General features: G+C 35.3%; 1 protein-coding gene across 1 annotated transcript in view; it reads right to left on the bottom strand.

Annotated features, from left to right (window-relative positions):
- Nucleotides 1-8460, bottom strand: part of LOC135088599 (uncharacterized) — a 37274-nt gene extending 28814 nt beyond the window's left edge. Inside the window, exon 1 of the mRNA XM_063983505.1 lies at nucleotides 8255-8460. Coding sequence (XP_063839575.1) covers nucleotides 8255-8300 — 46 coding nt within the window. The 5' untranslated portion in view covers nucleotides 8301-8460. The remainder of the gene's footprint in view (nucleotides 1-8254) is intronic.
- Between the last annotated feature and the right edge of the window lie 9711 nt (nucleotides 8461-18171).

The following is an 18171-nucleotide window of genomic DNA, read 5'->3' as shown; positions in this document are numbered from 1 at the left end:
GCTTATTTTAAAAATAAAACCATAATTAGAAAACGAATAGAGGTAACTTTGGGAATTTATTCTATCGAGTCAACTTCATCAAATCGTGTTTCCATCCGTTAATAGCCCTAGAAAATATCCTCAACTATGCCCAAAAAAAATCTTAGCCTTTTATTTTACTGTTTAGTACCTCAAAAATGAAAAATGAAAACCTCATTTTCGCCATTTTCTCTGTTACCCGGCCTTAAGACGATCAACTAGCGATTTATTTTATTCCTAAAGAAGGAAAAAATACATCCCAACAGATATTTACAAAAAGGTAGGTATTTCCATAAAAATGTCTTATATTAAAGTAGGTATACAACGAAACTTTTTTACTTTTTCACCGCCTTTCATCACCTTACAAAGGTAGGACTAAAGTTACTTCCATTAATAATTTACATTCGCTCTTCAAGATGTTAACAAAGGTAGATAATATTGCCGTTTATTTCCCTAGCGGTTAAGGTAACCGGACTTCAGAACAATCATTTGCGAGTAACACGGGCACGAAAACTTGTTAACCCAACAAACTTGTACTGTTTAATCTGTACTCTCAACTCTGACTTGCTACCGAGACGTCACGAAGGTAACTGCTTTAAAGTTGGTTAATTATGGCTCTTGTGCCGGACACATTAGTAGATCAACGTTACGTTTTATAGAGGTCGTGTTAGTAGTGATGTACGTACAAGGCTCGAGGCTTCCGAGTCCTTTTGCCGAGAGCTCAGAGTCGTTTACAGGGCTCGCCTCGTTTGTATGAAGCTCGACGACTCGGAAGTCTTTTTTAGAGTTCGAGCCTTTTCGGGGCTCGCCTCGTTTGTATGAAGCTTGGAGTCTTTCGCAGAGCTCGAGCCTTTTTGAAAGCCCTGTTAACTTTTGTGTTAAGATCGTTCTATTTAATAAAACTGCAGGAATACTGATACCTACAATAAAATATATATTTGAAAAACGTTTTTCACAAAAGGACACAAATCAAATAATGACAACATACAATTAGAATTATAACTTTTCCTAACATAATAAAATATAAGTAAATTTAAAAAATCTTATAATAAAAATCAATGTAGGTGATGTTTTTTTTTTCGAAGGTTTGAGCTCTTTTGAAGGTTCGAGCTCTTTTGAAGGCTCGAGCTCTGTTAAAGCCTCGAGGCATGGCTCAGAGAGCTTACAGCTCGGCTAAGCTCGGGGCACCGAGCCTGCCGAGCTCACTGAGTCTTGCCATTCCACCTCGAGTCTTCAAAAATAGGACTCGACGCGTCGAGTCTTGAACATCACTACGTGTTAGAGGTTAAGTGCACTTACAAGTTTATTCCTTTGTGAATTCGCAAGTCGTCTCTTATTACTTGCTTCAAGAATCTGTTCTGCTTTAAGTTGGCTAATGCAGCTTGACGTAGCATGTAAATTACAATCATGGTGTTAATTTTAGCAAATGAGTCCCAAAAATTAGCAACAGGACTTGAATAAAATTGTAAAAAAAATTTTTGTTTGTTAATGCAGCTTGACGTAGCACGTAGATTTCAAATTTTAGCAACTGAGTCCTAAAAATTAGCAACACGACTTGAATATAAGAAAGATTGAAAATCAGATTATGAGTTAACAAAATTAAATTATTATAATTTATTACGTTCGTAAACTTTATCTTTAAACATACCTATCAATGAATAAGTATTATAAGAATGGAGACAACATTTATTGCAAAATAGCTCTTCTTATGTATATTACAAATCCTAACATGTGTTGACGTCTGATCCAGGATTGTTTAAATGATTGTTATTGTTTTTATTAACCTTTTTTTGATAACCTTGCCATCGTTAGTGATAATATAAAAATAAATATAAAGGTAGAACAGAACAATTGCGTATTATGCTGAACACCCAATTGTATTGCCAGCTTTTGCCTGCGGCTCTGTTCACGCAAACTTTCAATAAAATGTAGCCTAACTACACCTTAAATATTCTGTCCGGTGTACGATGTATATTTACAGTAACTACAGACTTTGGTTTTATAGAAATCCATCCAGCAGTTTTCGCGTGAAGGAGTAACAAACATTAGTCCTATCATCTACTTCATTCTTACTTCATCTTATTTATATCTTTAAGCAGCATTTTTCCGTCGTAACACCTTACTGGATATTGGTATTTGTATACATTTTGATGTTTGAACCAACCTAAAAATTCCAAACGATTTCACCATAGAGCTCTTACTAATATTATATTTTTGCAAAACTAAATAAATATTCGAGTTTAAAACTCAACCCGTAAAATTGTTTTATAACGGAATTCATGCAAATCGTATGGTGATCAGTTGTATAGTGGACCCGTGGAAATTGAACTGATAAACAAAGTTAGGTTTATTTAAAGACTTTTTTATTCAACCGTTAGCGCTGAAACCTTCCACAAAGGGACTTATTATTCAATAAGTTTGTATCTGTATTCATTTACATACTCGTAGTTTGGTTAAATCGTTACCAATTTAGAAAGAAATAAAGATACATTTATTACAATGGTCATCACACAAATACAGGCAATTACATAGACATGACAGTGGCACATAATAATGGAAGAAGAAAAAAATAAAATAAAAACAAGAGTAAACTGAGCATTGCTACCCATTCACCAACAAGATGCCTACTGCAACGGGACGGGACCCACTCAGCATATACCGTGGCCCACGGTGACGAAGGCCACGGCGCTGGTTTTCAGTGTGCCCCATGCCGAGTGAGGGTCACGGACCATTGGTAGAATAAATAAAATTGCTATTTACGCGGTTCAAGTAAATATTACTAAATAATTTAATTTACACGTGTTTTCATGCGATGGCCAAGTCAATATATGTATTTATTTACCTGGACTTGGTATTACATGGATCTCACAACTTTTTACCGTAGAACAACTGAGTTGCGAAACTTGGTTTTTTTGACAAGTATTGTTTTTGATGGGATCTCATTTCTTTTCAACCGACTTCAAAAAAAGGAGGAGGTTCTCAATTCGACCCGTATGTTTTTTTTTTTCTATGTTTGTTACGCGATAACTCCGCCAATTATGAACCGATTTGAACAAATCTTTTTTCGGCGTATAGGTAATACCTCAAGGGTGGTCCCATTTAAATTTAATAATAAAAAAACAACCCCCAAGGGTAGAAAAATGGGGATGAACTTTTTTATACGCAATATCTCTGCCGGTTATAAACCAATTTGAACGATTATTTTTTTTGTTGAATAGGTATTATCAAAAGGGTGGTTTCATGCGAATTTGAAGAAAATATTTCACCCCCAAGGGTGGAAAATTGGGGATGAACTTTTTTATACGCAATATCTCCGCCGATTTTGAACCAATTTGAACGATTATTTTTTTGTTGAATAGGTATTATCAAAAGGGTGGTTTCATGCGAATTTGAAGAAAAACTGGTCATGGTAGGTACAACTCCTTAATGCTTAGGAGTTGTAGGATAATTCTTTAAATATTATAAGTACAAATAGACCCACAGTTGTATTCTTTCATGTTTTTAAGGTGGGCTGACGGTTTAAGGTCTTTTTAGGTTTCCTATATGGTAACCTGTATTTTGTAGGGAATATTATTTTACACTAGATATGAAGAATATGGTCTCAATGTACTGCCTACCTTCAGTGGTAACATCAAGGTAATAATTAGTTAACTAATAAGTAAAATTTTATTAAAAAAAATAAAACCGACTCCAAAAAACCTACACTAAAAAGTAGAAAAATAATTACTAATTACCTACTTATTTATTAGGACGAATTATTAATATTTATGTAGGTATACCATGATTGATACTTCTGGAGTCGGTGCCAAGATTATGAAACATGTAAAGTTTGCCTGCACCGACTCCAAAAGTATCAATCATGGTATACCTACATAAATATTAATAATTCGTCCTAATAAATAAGTAGGTAATTAGTAATTATTTTTCTACTTTTTAGTGTAGGTTTTTTGGAGTCGGTTTTATTTTTTTTAATAAAATTTTACTTATTTCTTGCTTTTTAGTTAACTAATTATTACCTTGATGTTACCACTGAAGGTAGGCAGTATGTACTTATAATATTTAAAGAATGAAGAATGTTCACTAATTTTGTTTTTTAGCTTTCTGTATTCTCTGTTAAAAATAAAAAATACACGTGAAAGAATTATTTCGATACGTCAATTAGTTTCCAAGATATTGAATTTTAAAAGTGCGGGCGGCGGCCGTCCTGCCATTTTATGCGCGTGACGTCATATTACAGTGACTGGCTCATATTTGTATGGGTGGAATCTTGCAAGCTGAATTAAGACCCACTTCCAGGCAACCGATTAAGTTGAAATTTCGCAAACACATGTGATTTGGATGACCATGCAATATTATGATGACATGAAGCTGATCTGATGATGGAGCTGGAAGGTGGCCATAGGAACTCTATAATAAAACGAGTTAAATGCATCGAGTTTGGGCTCGTTCGTTTTGTATTAATGAGTATTTTAATTCTATATAGTAATCAGGGTCTAATGATGAAGCTGGAAGGTAATTCGCAATAAAACGACACAATCGCATCAAGTTTGGGTTTGGTTCAATTTTAATTTCTGTGATAGGTCTGGGTGTTAATTATAATAAGTTTGTATTTACAAAAAAAAAAATGTATTTAAGTATGTTTATATCCGTTTTCTAGTGAGCGGACACTGTGAATGTACGTCACGCGGGGTCACGTGACCGTCGGCGGGACTCAATATTTAAGCGAACTTTGAATGCCTATAAAATCATAACTACTGGGTATTTTTGAATGAAATAAAAACTAATGTATTTGTAAATGTAAAAGCTTAACTGTAATATAGGTTTCAAGTGATTTTGCATACCTAGTAACATTCTCAATTATCCTACAACTCCTAAGCATTAAGGAGTTGTACCTACCATGACCAGTTTTTCTTCAAATTCGCATGAAACCACCCTTTTGATAATACCTATTCAACAAAAAAATAATCGTTCAAATTGGTTCATGATCGGCGGAGATATTGCGTATAAAAAAGTTCATCCCCAATTTTCAACCCTTGGGGGTGAAATATTTTCTTCAAATTCGCATGAAACCACCCTTTTGATAATACCTATTCAACAAAAAAAATAATCGTTCAAATTGGTTTATAATCGGCGGAGATATTGCGTATAAAAAAGTACATCCCCAATTTTCCACCCTAGGGGGTTGTTTTTTTTATTATTAAATTTGAATGGGACCACCCTTGAGGTATTACCTATACGCCGAAAAAAGATTTGTTCAAATCGGTTCATAATTGGCGGAGTTATCGCGTAACAAACATAGAAAAAAAAAAAAAAACATACGGGTCGAATTGAGAACCTCCTCCTTTTTTGAAGTCGGTTGAAAAGCAAGAAATAAGTTAAAATTTTATAAAAAAAATAAAACCGACTCCAAAAAACCTACACTAAAAAAAAGTAGAAAAATAATTACTAATTACCTACTTATTTATTAGGACGAATTATTAATATTTATGTAGGTATACCATGATTGATACTTTTGGAGTCGGTGCAGGCAAACTTTACATGTTTCATAATCTTGGCACCGACTCCAGAAGTATCAATCATGGTATACCTACATAAACATTAATAATTCGTCCTAATAAATAAGTAGGTAATTAGTAATTATTTTTCTACTTTTTTTTAGTGTAGGTTTTTTGGAGTCGGTTTTATTTTTTTTATAAAATTTTAACTTATTGTATTTTGTAAACAGTTCTACTTTTTTCCTTTTCGGTACCTTCTACTTATTGTATGTTTAACTAACCAGCAACGAATTTTCTTAAAGTCCTCTCTCTGACTTATGAAATTTTCTTATTTTTGTAGGTAGCCTTCCGTTTTCTCTTTTCCGGTTCTGGAGCTGAAAACTGGACCGAAATTGAAAAATGTTACTCGACTTGGCGGGGACACTACCGTGTGCCTTTATATTTAATTTATATGATATTACAAACTTATTTAGGTAAGTAGTTAAATATTTATAAAACTGGACCGAAATTGAAAAATTTTGCTAGACTTAGCGGTTGCACTACCGTGCCCCCAAATATTTTAGTTTTTCCTTGATTCATACACCAAACACTACTTATATTCCAAATTTGAAGCTTCTAGGTCTGCTAGAAGTGCCTTAGAATTTTGATGATCGGTGAGTCAGTCAGTCAGTCAGTGAGTGACAAAATTAAGAAACTTTGACCCGTTATAATTCTTAAACTACTGGTTCAAATTGAATGAAATTTGAAATATACCGTGTCTTTACAATGCCTGCATGGATACTGAAAATTCAGTCTTCTAGTTTTATCCACAACGATGATACAGGGGGTCGAAAATGGCCTGAATTGCTTCGAGAAAAGGATGGTACGGCCGTGCCGCTTTTTTGCTCGACTTGGTGGGGGCACTGCCGTGCCCTCAGATTTCTGTGACAACCAAATTTGGGGGAAGCACTTTCCCTAACCAAATTTGGGGGAAGCACTTTCCATTCATTCATCGAAGTTTACGTTGAAGAAGTAACAGATAAAAGTAAATATTGATACGTACAGTTGCATTCAACTTTATTATTTTAATCGATTTGACATTATGGCGCAGTGGTTTATCGACTCAAAGGTCGCGGGTTCGAAATATGACAACAAAATACTTCTGTATGATTTTTAGATCTGACATCCAGACATCCAGACTTTCGCATTTATAATATTAGTAGGAAGTAGGATATTATTTATCAGTAGTAGCATTAGTAAGAATTATGTAACTCGATGCTTGGTCTAAAGTACTAAGTTAAAATCTTCAATCTTATCAAGACTATGGTTCGTATTTTTAAAGCGCTCAAATTCTAAATCGCATAAAACAGCACAAATTCATATACGAATTCCTAAATACGATATTCTAGGAAAATCGTTCAGCAATTTCTGCAACGAGCGTTGGAAACTTGAAATCCACTTACCTATAATATTTCGAATTCTAGATTTAATGTACAGCAGTACATAAAGCTAAATACTGTGGCATCTTATGTTGTTGAAATAAAGGTTATTTTTACAACGAAAGTGTACGAGTAATTATAAGATAAGATTATAGTATGATGTGCCTGTTAACTGTACGAATGGCATCGACAGAATAAGTAAAATGTGACAACGAAGAACGAAAAAAAATTGACTCGGACATATTCAATTTCCTTGCGACTTCAACGAACATTTAAAAAAAAGAATTGGTAAGATTGGTCCACGTGTTGTTGAGTTATACGCGTAACAACACATTTTGAGATTCATTTTTATATTATAGATTATCCGGAGGAAAACACATAAAAAACTCATAAAAACTCATGTATTTCTGCAAATAGGCTTTAAAAAAGCACTATTACACGTCCCAGTATTAACCCTACAACTGCTTCAGGACAATAAAGCGTTAAAGCAAGAAACTCAGTCACTATCGAAAAATAAATAGCGCCCTTATACATTAGCAATATTAGATCAGAGTTCCCCTCATAAAGTCAAGTAACAGTAAGTTTGTTACCAAAACTTTCTCATTCGAAGAATCAAACAGACATTATTAACTTTTTCGTTTACACATTAAAACATCTAAATAATGCTTCTGCTAACAGGCTTTTACGAAAACTTTATTCGTAAAGTTCTATTGAAAAATGATTGAAAAGATTTCGTAAAAGATACTCAAAGATTGGACCCTGTTCAACGTGAAAAAAAATTATAGAAAATTAATAATATGTTTCTATGAAACATTGAAGTAAATATAGTTTAAATAGAAAGAGGATATAATCAAAGTGACCTATTTGTTTTAATCATCCACTGTAATTACTCTAACGCTAAATACACAGACAGCAAACGTACAATTTGCTTTACGTGGAAAACCAATAATTACACCTATTGACTATAACAAATCCAGTATGTAACAGTAAATACACTGTTTCGACATTTGGTATGCTTTCAAATACTGCAGTATTCGATCGAAATTATTAACGCTAACGTAGTTCAGAATTCCAAACTCACAATGTTTCCACAAAGATTTTACATACCGCATTTGTATTCTGTATACAAAATGTAATTTAATTTGACATCTCCTTTCCATTTCGGATATAGTCGCAATGGTACGAACTACGCGGATATTGGCGCCCAACGTGGGACCCTACTTAAATGCATTTCGCGTCGGTCCCTTTTACTCTAGCAGATGATCTGAACATTCATATTTTGTTTCCAAAAATTACTTCCATTTACATAAAAAAACTAATTACCTTTCACAAGTAAGCTGAGTATCGCCAATAAGACATACATCCTCATAAGTTTCAAAATAACAGTTCCATCACTTATCACAGACTCCCGGATATTCCAAACACAGTCACACCTTGAATTACATACTTTGGGTCCGAGTTGTATGGTAACGCACTAGAGACACGTAATATCGGTGCTGTCAGAGCGCACAACACACGTCCATCCTCGACGGCGGCAGACGCGAGACTGAGCGAGTTCGGAATCGCGACCGCTCGCCCCGCGCCCACTCGGGGTCATACAGAACCGTTTATATTTTCATGACCTTATGAGACAAGTCGATAATCGCTGTTATTACTTATTGCTAAAGTCTACATTGCTAAATGTTGCAATTATTTGAAAGCTCGCGTATTGGTGCGCTACATTTTTTTTTTCAAAACACTGAGTCACACTGAGTTTAGTTGCATATAATAATATGTAGTTCAAACGAGTCACAAATTTCGAGTAGTTTTGCTCCTTATAAAAATTTCTGCGTATTTACTAACGAGAAAAGTGAGAAAAGATAAACTAAAGAATACAATAGTAGCTTACAGAAACTTGTCAAGCTTTTAATTTTGTAAACAAGGGACAGATACCGATAATAGGGCTTTACAAAGTAAGTTTGACTTTTCGAGGCATTGCTTAGGTTTGACGATGGCTTTGACAACAAGTTTGATCGTTTTAATTGCACCTATTATACAGTCAAAGTAAATATGCCTTTTTCATGTTTATGAATTGTTTATTACCGTTCCGAAAATAGTGTAGTCTTTTTTAGAACTTACACTTTTTATTTTTAGTAACACATCAAAACCACTGAAACTTCATCGTGATTTTTACTAGGTTAGGTTTTTATGTTTTTAATAACATTAAAAGTGAAACGAATGTATGTTTTTTTAATATTAATTAAGGCATCTAGGGATGAACATCGGCGTCATAGCATTAATCTAGATCATTCTGGAATATGCGAAACCGTTTGTTTTTTCAAGTTAAAAGAAGGTAAGTTAGAAAAAAATCCTTGTCTTACCAACCCCACGAAAGCTGCCAGTCATAGACGTCACAGTAAGAAATGAAACGTTTATTAAAACGCCGACACTCAAGCTAAGCACACAATCCACAATGCGAGCGACGTGTGCCAACGCAAAACATTTTTTCCCCAACCTCTTTTATGTCCCCCTGGAGTTATAGAATGCTACAACTCTCTATGCGGTTGCATTTTGTTTGCCCATGCTGCGTTTGATATAGTAAAATCTGATAATCTTTTAAGTGACTAGCTTTGACGTGATTTGATGAAGCAAATAACATGCTACACTGTGTCGTTGTATTTTGTTGACCATGTTGCGTGTGATTAGTAGTTAAAGCAGATAATCTTTGTAGTCGTGATTCGTTGAACCAATGAGCAAGTAAACTCTGATAAATCTGTGTTATGGCTAGCTCGACGCGTTGTTTTACGTGATTTGATGAAGCAGTGAGTAAGTAAACATTTGCTTTCATTTATTTTTCATTATCACGTGTTCATTCATGACTGCTCAGCACGCAATTCAACGCAGCCTGTCTACAAAAGTTCGTACATATATGACGCACGCCCTACGTCATCTAGGAGACGCGGCGATGTTTTAAATACGGCCAATACGGGTTTGCAAGGTGCAAAAGGATAGTTGTCGATCTGGAGACGCATTTAACTTATTAGAACTTAAAATCGCGCTTAACTTCTGGGAATGTTTACATCGTTTAAGCTATTCTTAGCTAAGCTTATTGTTATTAATAGCTCCTAGTTAGTGCGTTGCAAGCTCAAATCAACCCACTTGTCTTTTGTTTCATGGAATTGGTACTAAGTTAGCTCTTTTATTTCTACATGCGACATCATCCGAGGCGCCACTCTACTTCATTACACAGGTTCTATTTGAAATTCAACTTATTTCCTACAACACCTGCAACTATCGTATGAAAAATGACCATGTAGTTTGTTGTACTGTTTCATGAACTACTAAACTCTAGGTGCTGTATAATATTCAAAGTGGGTGCTGACGGGAAGCTCGGACGTATAAATATGTCTCCACTGTGTATTATTTCACACCCGACAAGCAAAAAGTGATATAGAGTTGGAACAATATTGTGAAGTTTGTAATACATTTTGTTTCCGTCGAGTCATTTGTATGCTTTGACGAGACAATTTTTTGGCTACCACATTGCAGGACATACTCAACGTTTGCATGTTTATTGATAGCCAAAATAGCAAATCTGTGAGTTCTTGTAGCTTATTAAGAGATAGTAGTTGAAAGGAGTAGCAGGAATGACATCTAAGCGCCTCTATTGTTATTTGCTGGGTGATTTTTTGTTTTCATAAAAAAGTGTCACTTGTTGTCACACAAAAAAAACTTCGTGATTGTCACGGCATGATAACGAAACTAGAGGTAGGAGGGGTAGGGTTTCACGCCTCAAAAATATCCTTCTCAACTATCTCCAAAAATTTTATGCTTCCAAAACTGTCACCCCAAATTAATTCAAGAACCCCGTTTTTTGGCAGGTTTTAGTTCCTATTACCAAAACCAGTCATCATCAAATACAGTATCCGCAAAATGCCCTCTACCAATATTACTAAAGAAGCATTCACACTTTCCACGCCCCATTATCATTTATATTAAAAGTATACGTCATCAAAATGAATCAATTACGGCAAAGCGCGACACTTTCGTATCCTGGCGTATTTCTCTTAACACGTCAGCATCACATGTTCCCGTTATTAAGGTAAAAATATCATTAGCCCGTATCCTTCACGCTGGGACGTGTTCACGACAATTTTTTCGTACACAGAGAAGGTCGTAACGGTTTATCGTTATTGTACGATTCTAGACCGGGCGTCGGAGAAGTAATGTAGCTTGTATTTTGTGAGAGAAACTTTTGTGCACCTAAGGAAAATCGAAAACTCACTATCGTCTTCGAACCAACATGAAAGATCAAAAATTAAATTTAAAAAATGCAATGTTTGCATTAATAAATGCATAATGTGTTATTAATATTTTTGCAAGTTTTCATAGACCGTCATCATGGGAAGTCAATGAGAGCTTTTAACAGTTTTGAGTCCAACATTTATGTTAAGTGAAAATGAAAACGTGATGTAATTAATGAAAATGAAAATTACACATTATGAGGTTATATTTTACAGATAAGAGTACACTATACTTACTGTTCTTCTATACTTTTACTTACTATTCTTACTTTAAAAACAGAAACTAAATCAATGATTCGATTACTCACCATTTCAGTCTCCCGCCTCCCGGTCTACAATACCGAGGATGGAAGAGGATCGTAAAATCATAAACACCCCCAGTTTTCGCGTTATCCCTTACAAATATCCTCAAGTACCCTCCGATTATGAATTTGGTGTGGAGTACGTGATCGTGTTGGTGTGATTTGATGTTATTTCAACAGCATTTAGAACTGTGCGTACTTGTTGATAAAACCGTTTATCGCTTAACATTTTTATCATACACATTCGCCAAACTATGGTTTATCATTGTTACTTACATTGGACGTTATTTTTCTTTAATTTGCTGCTACGTTTCTTTTGCAGAATATCTTTTTTTCTTCCAAAATAACGCAAGCATTTTTCAAAATTGGAAATTTTCCTGGAAAATTAATTTGTCTCAAAATGCTTTTGATTAAAAATTTTGATCATGGCGCGCCTTTACGAGTTATTAAGTATTTTTAAAATAGATTTTTGAATAAAAATGATGAAATTGATATAAAAGCTTTTTTGTTTCACGAGCTGTTTAAGATATTAGAAAAGTTAGAAAAGTAATCAAAAGTTTTTTAAAGATTTATTCAGACCAGACTCTGGTTAGTCTCTGGAAACTAAAAAAACTGTTTTTGTTATTTTGTTCTTAATTGCGCTAGTATTTTTATTAAAATAATAGCTGACTCCGCGAACTTCGTACCACTTATGTTCATCAAAACTAATAAATGCATTTTTCATATCGGTCCAGTGGTTTTGGGGCTTATCCAATACAAACAAAAAAAGTCAAATGTTTCCTCATAATATTAGTGTAGATAATAATTTCGCCTAAACATCACCTTATCTGATTAACGTCCTATTGTATTAAATAATTCAGTTAAACAGTCTAAACAGAATTTGGGATAACTTTGATATCCAAAATACTGGACAAAACATTTCACTGAAAGTGGTTCTGAATAATAGACAATATAAATGGAATACTCGTAATAAAACTAATAGAGCATCCGATAAATTGGACATAGAATAAACGATAGCCTGGCTGTGCGGATTGATGCAGTATATCTTTTGTATTGGAAAACTATCTAGGTCATCTTCATGCGTACATTATTGTATTGTACAGTTTACATCAAAAGTGATAATCATCAGAATGTTTCAAGTTACTTATCCTTTCATTTCATCATCATCTCAGCCATTGGACGTCTCCTGAACATAGCCCTCCCCCCCCATGCTTTTCATGTTGCCCGGTTGGCAGCGGCCTGCGTCCAGCGCCTTCCTGCTACCTTTACGATGTCGTTGGTCTACCTTGTGTGTGGATCTTTTCGTTTGCATGGCAAATATTTTCAAGTTGTTATAGATGAACATAAATTAGACAAATTATTGCAAAATTAATATTAATTTTGTGATAATACCTTTAGAACAAGATTTCGGGCAACTTCTGCAGCAGCTTTTTTAGCTGCAGTTAGCTAAAAATATTTTTCCATGTATGAATCGTCACAGGTGGTCAGTCAACATTGGTATGGAAACTGTATTTTTTTTTAGATTTCGATGTCGAAAAATGTTAATTTTAGCACCAGAATCTCATCGTCATCATTGTGGGGTAGTTTTTTACATAAATGGGTCATCTTGGTTTGATCATACTAAATGCCAAAATATTCCGAGAATCTACTGAAGATAACGTTAATGATCTGCTACCTCTTTCCTGCCAAGTTATGAATTAATCGCTGAGTGCCCGGATGGCATTATAGTATAATGCCATAAGGCCTTATCGGAGGGAACGGAGGGGTTAAGACCGCAGGGTCTGCTTGCGTGACGTCCCCACCAAAGTTCTGCTGCTAGCACGTCTAGCTGACGTTACCGGTTGTCAACCGGGCAGCGTGTTTCACCCGCTTTATCACTTAATTTGAATCGTGTCTCGAATTTAGAACACCGACTTCCTTGGCAATACAATTGAAGTATGCATAGAAAGCTTAGTGCTTCTGAAAGTAAAGGGCTCGATTATTGACGTTTGTCAAAGTTAAAGTAAGATGGTGCAACCCAGCCTAAGATGTGTACCTAAACTTCTGATAATTTGTTCCTTTAAGACCACCTGAGTACTGCGTTTACATTGAGTTTCAACAGGCACCACCCTCTCTAGGTGGACCGACGATCTGATGAAGGTCGCGGGAGGTGCCTGAATGCAGGCGGCGCAGGGAGGCCTTTGTCCAGCAGTGGACGTAATTCGGCTGAAAGTGCTGAACCGAACAAACGAACGGTGTGCTAAATGTATGAGCTAGCAGCAAGCCCTCACGTCCGTCCGTACCCTGCGGCTGCTCAGTGTTGTCATAGCGCACACTTTTTACCCACAAATCTGGCGACATTAGTTTTTTAGTAAATATAAATAAAGTAGTCTTTCTGTTTACACATTTATTGTGTCAGCATCGAGAAATAGCTAATTCTAGACACTCCAATCAAAACGCTAAGAGAGAGGCTTACGTAAACAGCTAGGTATTGTTTAATATGTTTGTTGGGACGTGTACTGCTTACTAAACGCCGAGCCTATTGCTTCGTTTTAAATTATTATATTACTCCAACCATTGGATGAATTTAGCCTTAAGAAAATTAGTGCAGTTTGATACAAAACTGGGTGTATTTTGTTGCTTCAGAATATGTTTTTCATTATGATTAATGTTAAGATACAGATACATGCTCATAAAATGTCATGCTTTTTAGCTAGCTTAAAACAAGCGTGCTAGAAAAATAGGTATAATGAGAAATGAGAATGCTTATTATTGCAATAGTTTCGACACATTATGCTACTAGGTAGCAATCTGCTCAATAGTAGCAAGCTTTTGTGCTAGTAATGAGCATGCGTATCTATCTCTATCTACCTTGCTGAACCTTTAACACCAAAATCTTGTGAAAAAATAGTTAGGTAGGTACAATCATAATAAGCAGGGCTACTACGATACGTTGTTTACGAAGCTTCGGGTCTACTTGTCACCGTCACTCATGCTTTGCGTGAAAAGGAATAGAAACATTCGAAACTTCGGATAACGTTTTTCGGAGTAACCCAGATGGTGCCTTTCCAAACTGCGACTTGTGACAGTCTGCAATTGCAAATCGTTATAGTCACTGCCGACTTTTCTTACAATACATTTCATAGAAATACTTACCTACTGCAGTCGATGCACGTGTAACCTTGAGTTAGAATCGGCCACGTGATTCGGAATCGTATCTTTATCTTGATTATAGGTAAGTAGGTAATATATTGAAAGCTGTAATACGCCCGTATTCACAACGATGCTAACCTAAATGAAGCAGCAAATCGAACGCACAGCGTTGAATAGAGCTCTGTGATTGGTTCGTGTGTCACCCTGTGCATTCACGCGCACTGTGAGACTTCATAGTAACGTTTGTGAATACGGGCGTAAGTGACGAACGGTAAATAAATTATGTGATAGAGTGAAATCTAATCAAGGGTAATTACTTACATGAAATTCGTTTTAAAACAACTTAACAGTCCAACTGAAAAAAAAAACCTAAATTGAATATTATTGAGATTTTGTTTAGTCTAAAATCCTAAATTGTATCACGAAACCTTAGTTTAGTTATCTTTGTACCTGGATTCTCATCTCAATTTCTCGGCTCAAGCGAAAGGGCCCAAAATAAAACCTTACGATCATATTCAATCTCGTAATAATTACCAATCGAGCGCAAAATATGAGCTCACAAAAGGCAAAGGCGAATTTCGCAATAAGTATTTGTTTTTGAGAATAAAGGCTAAATTTCAATTTTTGAGCATGCAGATCAATAGCGCGTGAGGTGTTTCATCTTTTGCCTTAAGCGCCTTATTTGGGCTTTGGTAAGATGTGGAACCAATGAGGCTTGTTAATTTAATTTAGTACAGTCAGCAATATAATTAAAATGTCAATTTATGTCATTAAATGCTGAAAAGCAAATCAAATCCAGTCGATAAATGACAATGGACATTAAACGACAAAAATGACATGACAAAAAGACATTCAATTAAATGTTAATCTGTCACTCAGGCTGCTCTATTGTGCCAAGTGTGTCTTTGCATCTGGCGCTCTCATCAACAGGAGACGCAAGGCAAGACTTAGGCGTTGTAATATAATAATTATTTTCTCTCTGCAATAAACGCATTATTAAAATTGAACATAAATTGGTTTTTATAGTTCTAAAGCAGATCGTCCTATAAAAATTTCACGACAGACAAACACTAACCATTATAAGTTACAACAAATAAATAAATTAAACAGGGCTCTCTTTTGTTGACGTTACCCGGGTAAGGGCATCACACACGCGAATGTTTTTCAAGTAAAAAATAATGCGAGGCAAAGTGAGCATTCCATATTTTTATTGAGGGCACAGAAATGACAGCCCTCACCTCCCTCTAAATCAAACATGCATAAATCCAGACCATTCCCTTTACGCTATTATGTCACCCGGAGCGATTTATGAATCCGAGAGATTTTCACAAGGGATGATATCGCAGAGTAAATACTATTGAACGTAACTGTACGGGAAATATCCGTAAAATATCAGCGCATTTTTTTGTTTACTTTGCGTTTTGGACGCGGTTTTCTGAAGCGGGTTTTATCTAGTTAACTGTTCTGCTTCACTAGCATAGGCGATACGATTGAATCTTACACACTTTGTCGCAAATCGATATAATATTGCAATAATATTATATCGACTCGTTCATGCTACTCTGGTTGGCAGGTGTATAAATAGAAGGCTTTTGTTAAAATCAAAAATATTTTAAAATCATTACTTACTTTAAAATTGCGTGTGCCATAGGGTCTAAGTTAATTTTTCATTTGTTTTTATTACATTTTGATGTTATGTGATTGAGGATTCCAAGTAAATCTTGTTTCCAGTTCCAGCGTGATCATCACTCTCCATTAGGTAAGGTGTAGGACAAGATCTTCCATGTTGTCTAGTCAAAGGTACTCAAACCTCCTTATCTAATTAACAAAATAATAAAACAAAAAGCAGTTTCTTGGCAGCACTAAAAAGTGCAGCGTTGCATGCTAAGTGACATTATCTCAGCTGTAAGATATTTCCTTTTTAACTTGGACACTCAACAAAACTCACTAAAAGTTCTTTTAATGTTCCGCACTTAATCAAGCAGGGTGAAAGTTGGAGTAAGAAGCTACTGAAAAAGTACCCCAAAGTACAGTTTTCACTTTAAAACAAAAGTTAAGTATACCGGCTTAAAACATAATGCTATACACGTTATGCTTGTTATACAACTTAAAAGTAAATAGTTACTTTTGTAAGTAAAAGTAATTGCTTTTACTAAATTAATCTCCAACATATCACACTCATGATCTAAACAGAATCTTAGCAGAGATTATTTATTATGGTGACATAATAAAGAATATAACTACTGAATGAATCTGAAAGTGGTCGTGTTAATACACATTAATAATAAGAAGGAGTCAAAGCTAGTGACATTGTACTTCGGTACTTACACTACCAATCCTGGGAGCCATCAGTTTATAGGTATGTATTTAATAATTTAGTAACTCCATCTTTTGTGGTACTTTGTTTTAATAGAGTGTGAACAGCCTTTTAAAACTTTAATGTACCAATAAAGACCGAATCAATTTACCGAACTTTCGGCTTAAAGTTAAATTGACGCCACTTATCGAAACTGCTTATTTCAGGTCGTGGAAGTTGAAAAACTTTATTAAATAAATATTCACGATACAAAGCTTTCTCGGAAAAATACAAATAAATAGGATACCAAATACCTACGAAAAGTTGAGACAGTACGAAAAAGTTGAGAAATGTTCGCAATTTCACCTTTTTTCCGCGAATCGGTTACCTTTTCAACTAATGTGAAAGTGATTTTACTCTCAACAGTGGGTATTGAGGCATATTTTAGCTAAAAGTGATTTATCTGGTGATATTACGCACCCTGGCCTGGCTTGAATGGCATTACCTTGACAGCTTATGAGGTTCTTTATTTATGTTTGATTTATGTAGTGAAGAGATATAACGTTTCCAGTCTCGCTTTAAGAACATTTTTCGCTATTAAACGAACGGAGCGGTGACAGTTTGCGAGCCACGTTCCGTATCATCCTGGGGCCATTAGATATTTTTATCTCGATTTATTTTTTCGTCCCCGCTCAAGTATACTCAGGCCGCTAAGTGGATAACGTTCATACATAAAATTACGGCAGTCCAAAGGCCGAATTCGCTTGGGCATTCACAAAAACAAATCGTGTTTGGTGTTAGGCAATGTCATGCAAATTTTCGGGCGGACTCCCGAATCCGGTGTACAAAACAGCTATTGTTATAAAAATAATTGGGGTCACGATGTCATTAGTCCTCTCAAGCCATTATTTTGTTTCTGTCCGGGGTAAATTTGAAATGTGATAACTTGCTTCTTTTTTCTGACACAAATTGCTGTTCTCTCGGCTGATGCCTCAGTTTAAGCATCGCATTGTCTACGAATTGCACTGTTTTAACTTGAAAACCTTTATTCAGCAACTGCTGTTTCCTTGGTAATACGGCATCAAATTCCAATTAGGTAATCAAGTACATCTATGTCATTGCGAGGTCATTTTTATGAGCCTGAAACCCAAAAATATCGACCATCCATAATAATAAAATCTGAAACCCTCACCTACCGAGGGAATTGTTTCACCGGACCATGATCCT

This window comes from Ostrinia nubilalis, chromosome 4 (assembly GCF_963855985.1).
Source record: "Ostrinia nubilalis chromosome 4, ilOstNubi1.1, whole genome shotgun sequence".
Classification (NCBI taxonomy): Eukaryota; Metazoa; Arthropoda; class Insecta; order Lepidoptera; family Crambidae; genus Ostrinia; species Ostrinia nubilalis.
The sequence above is the reverse complement of the archived record's forward strand: the minus strand, read 5'-3'. Positions and strand labels throughout refer to the sequence as shown.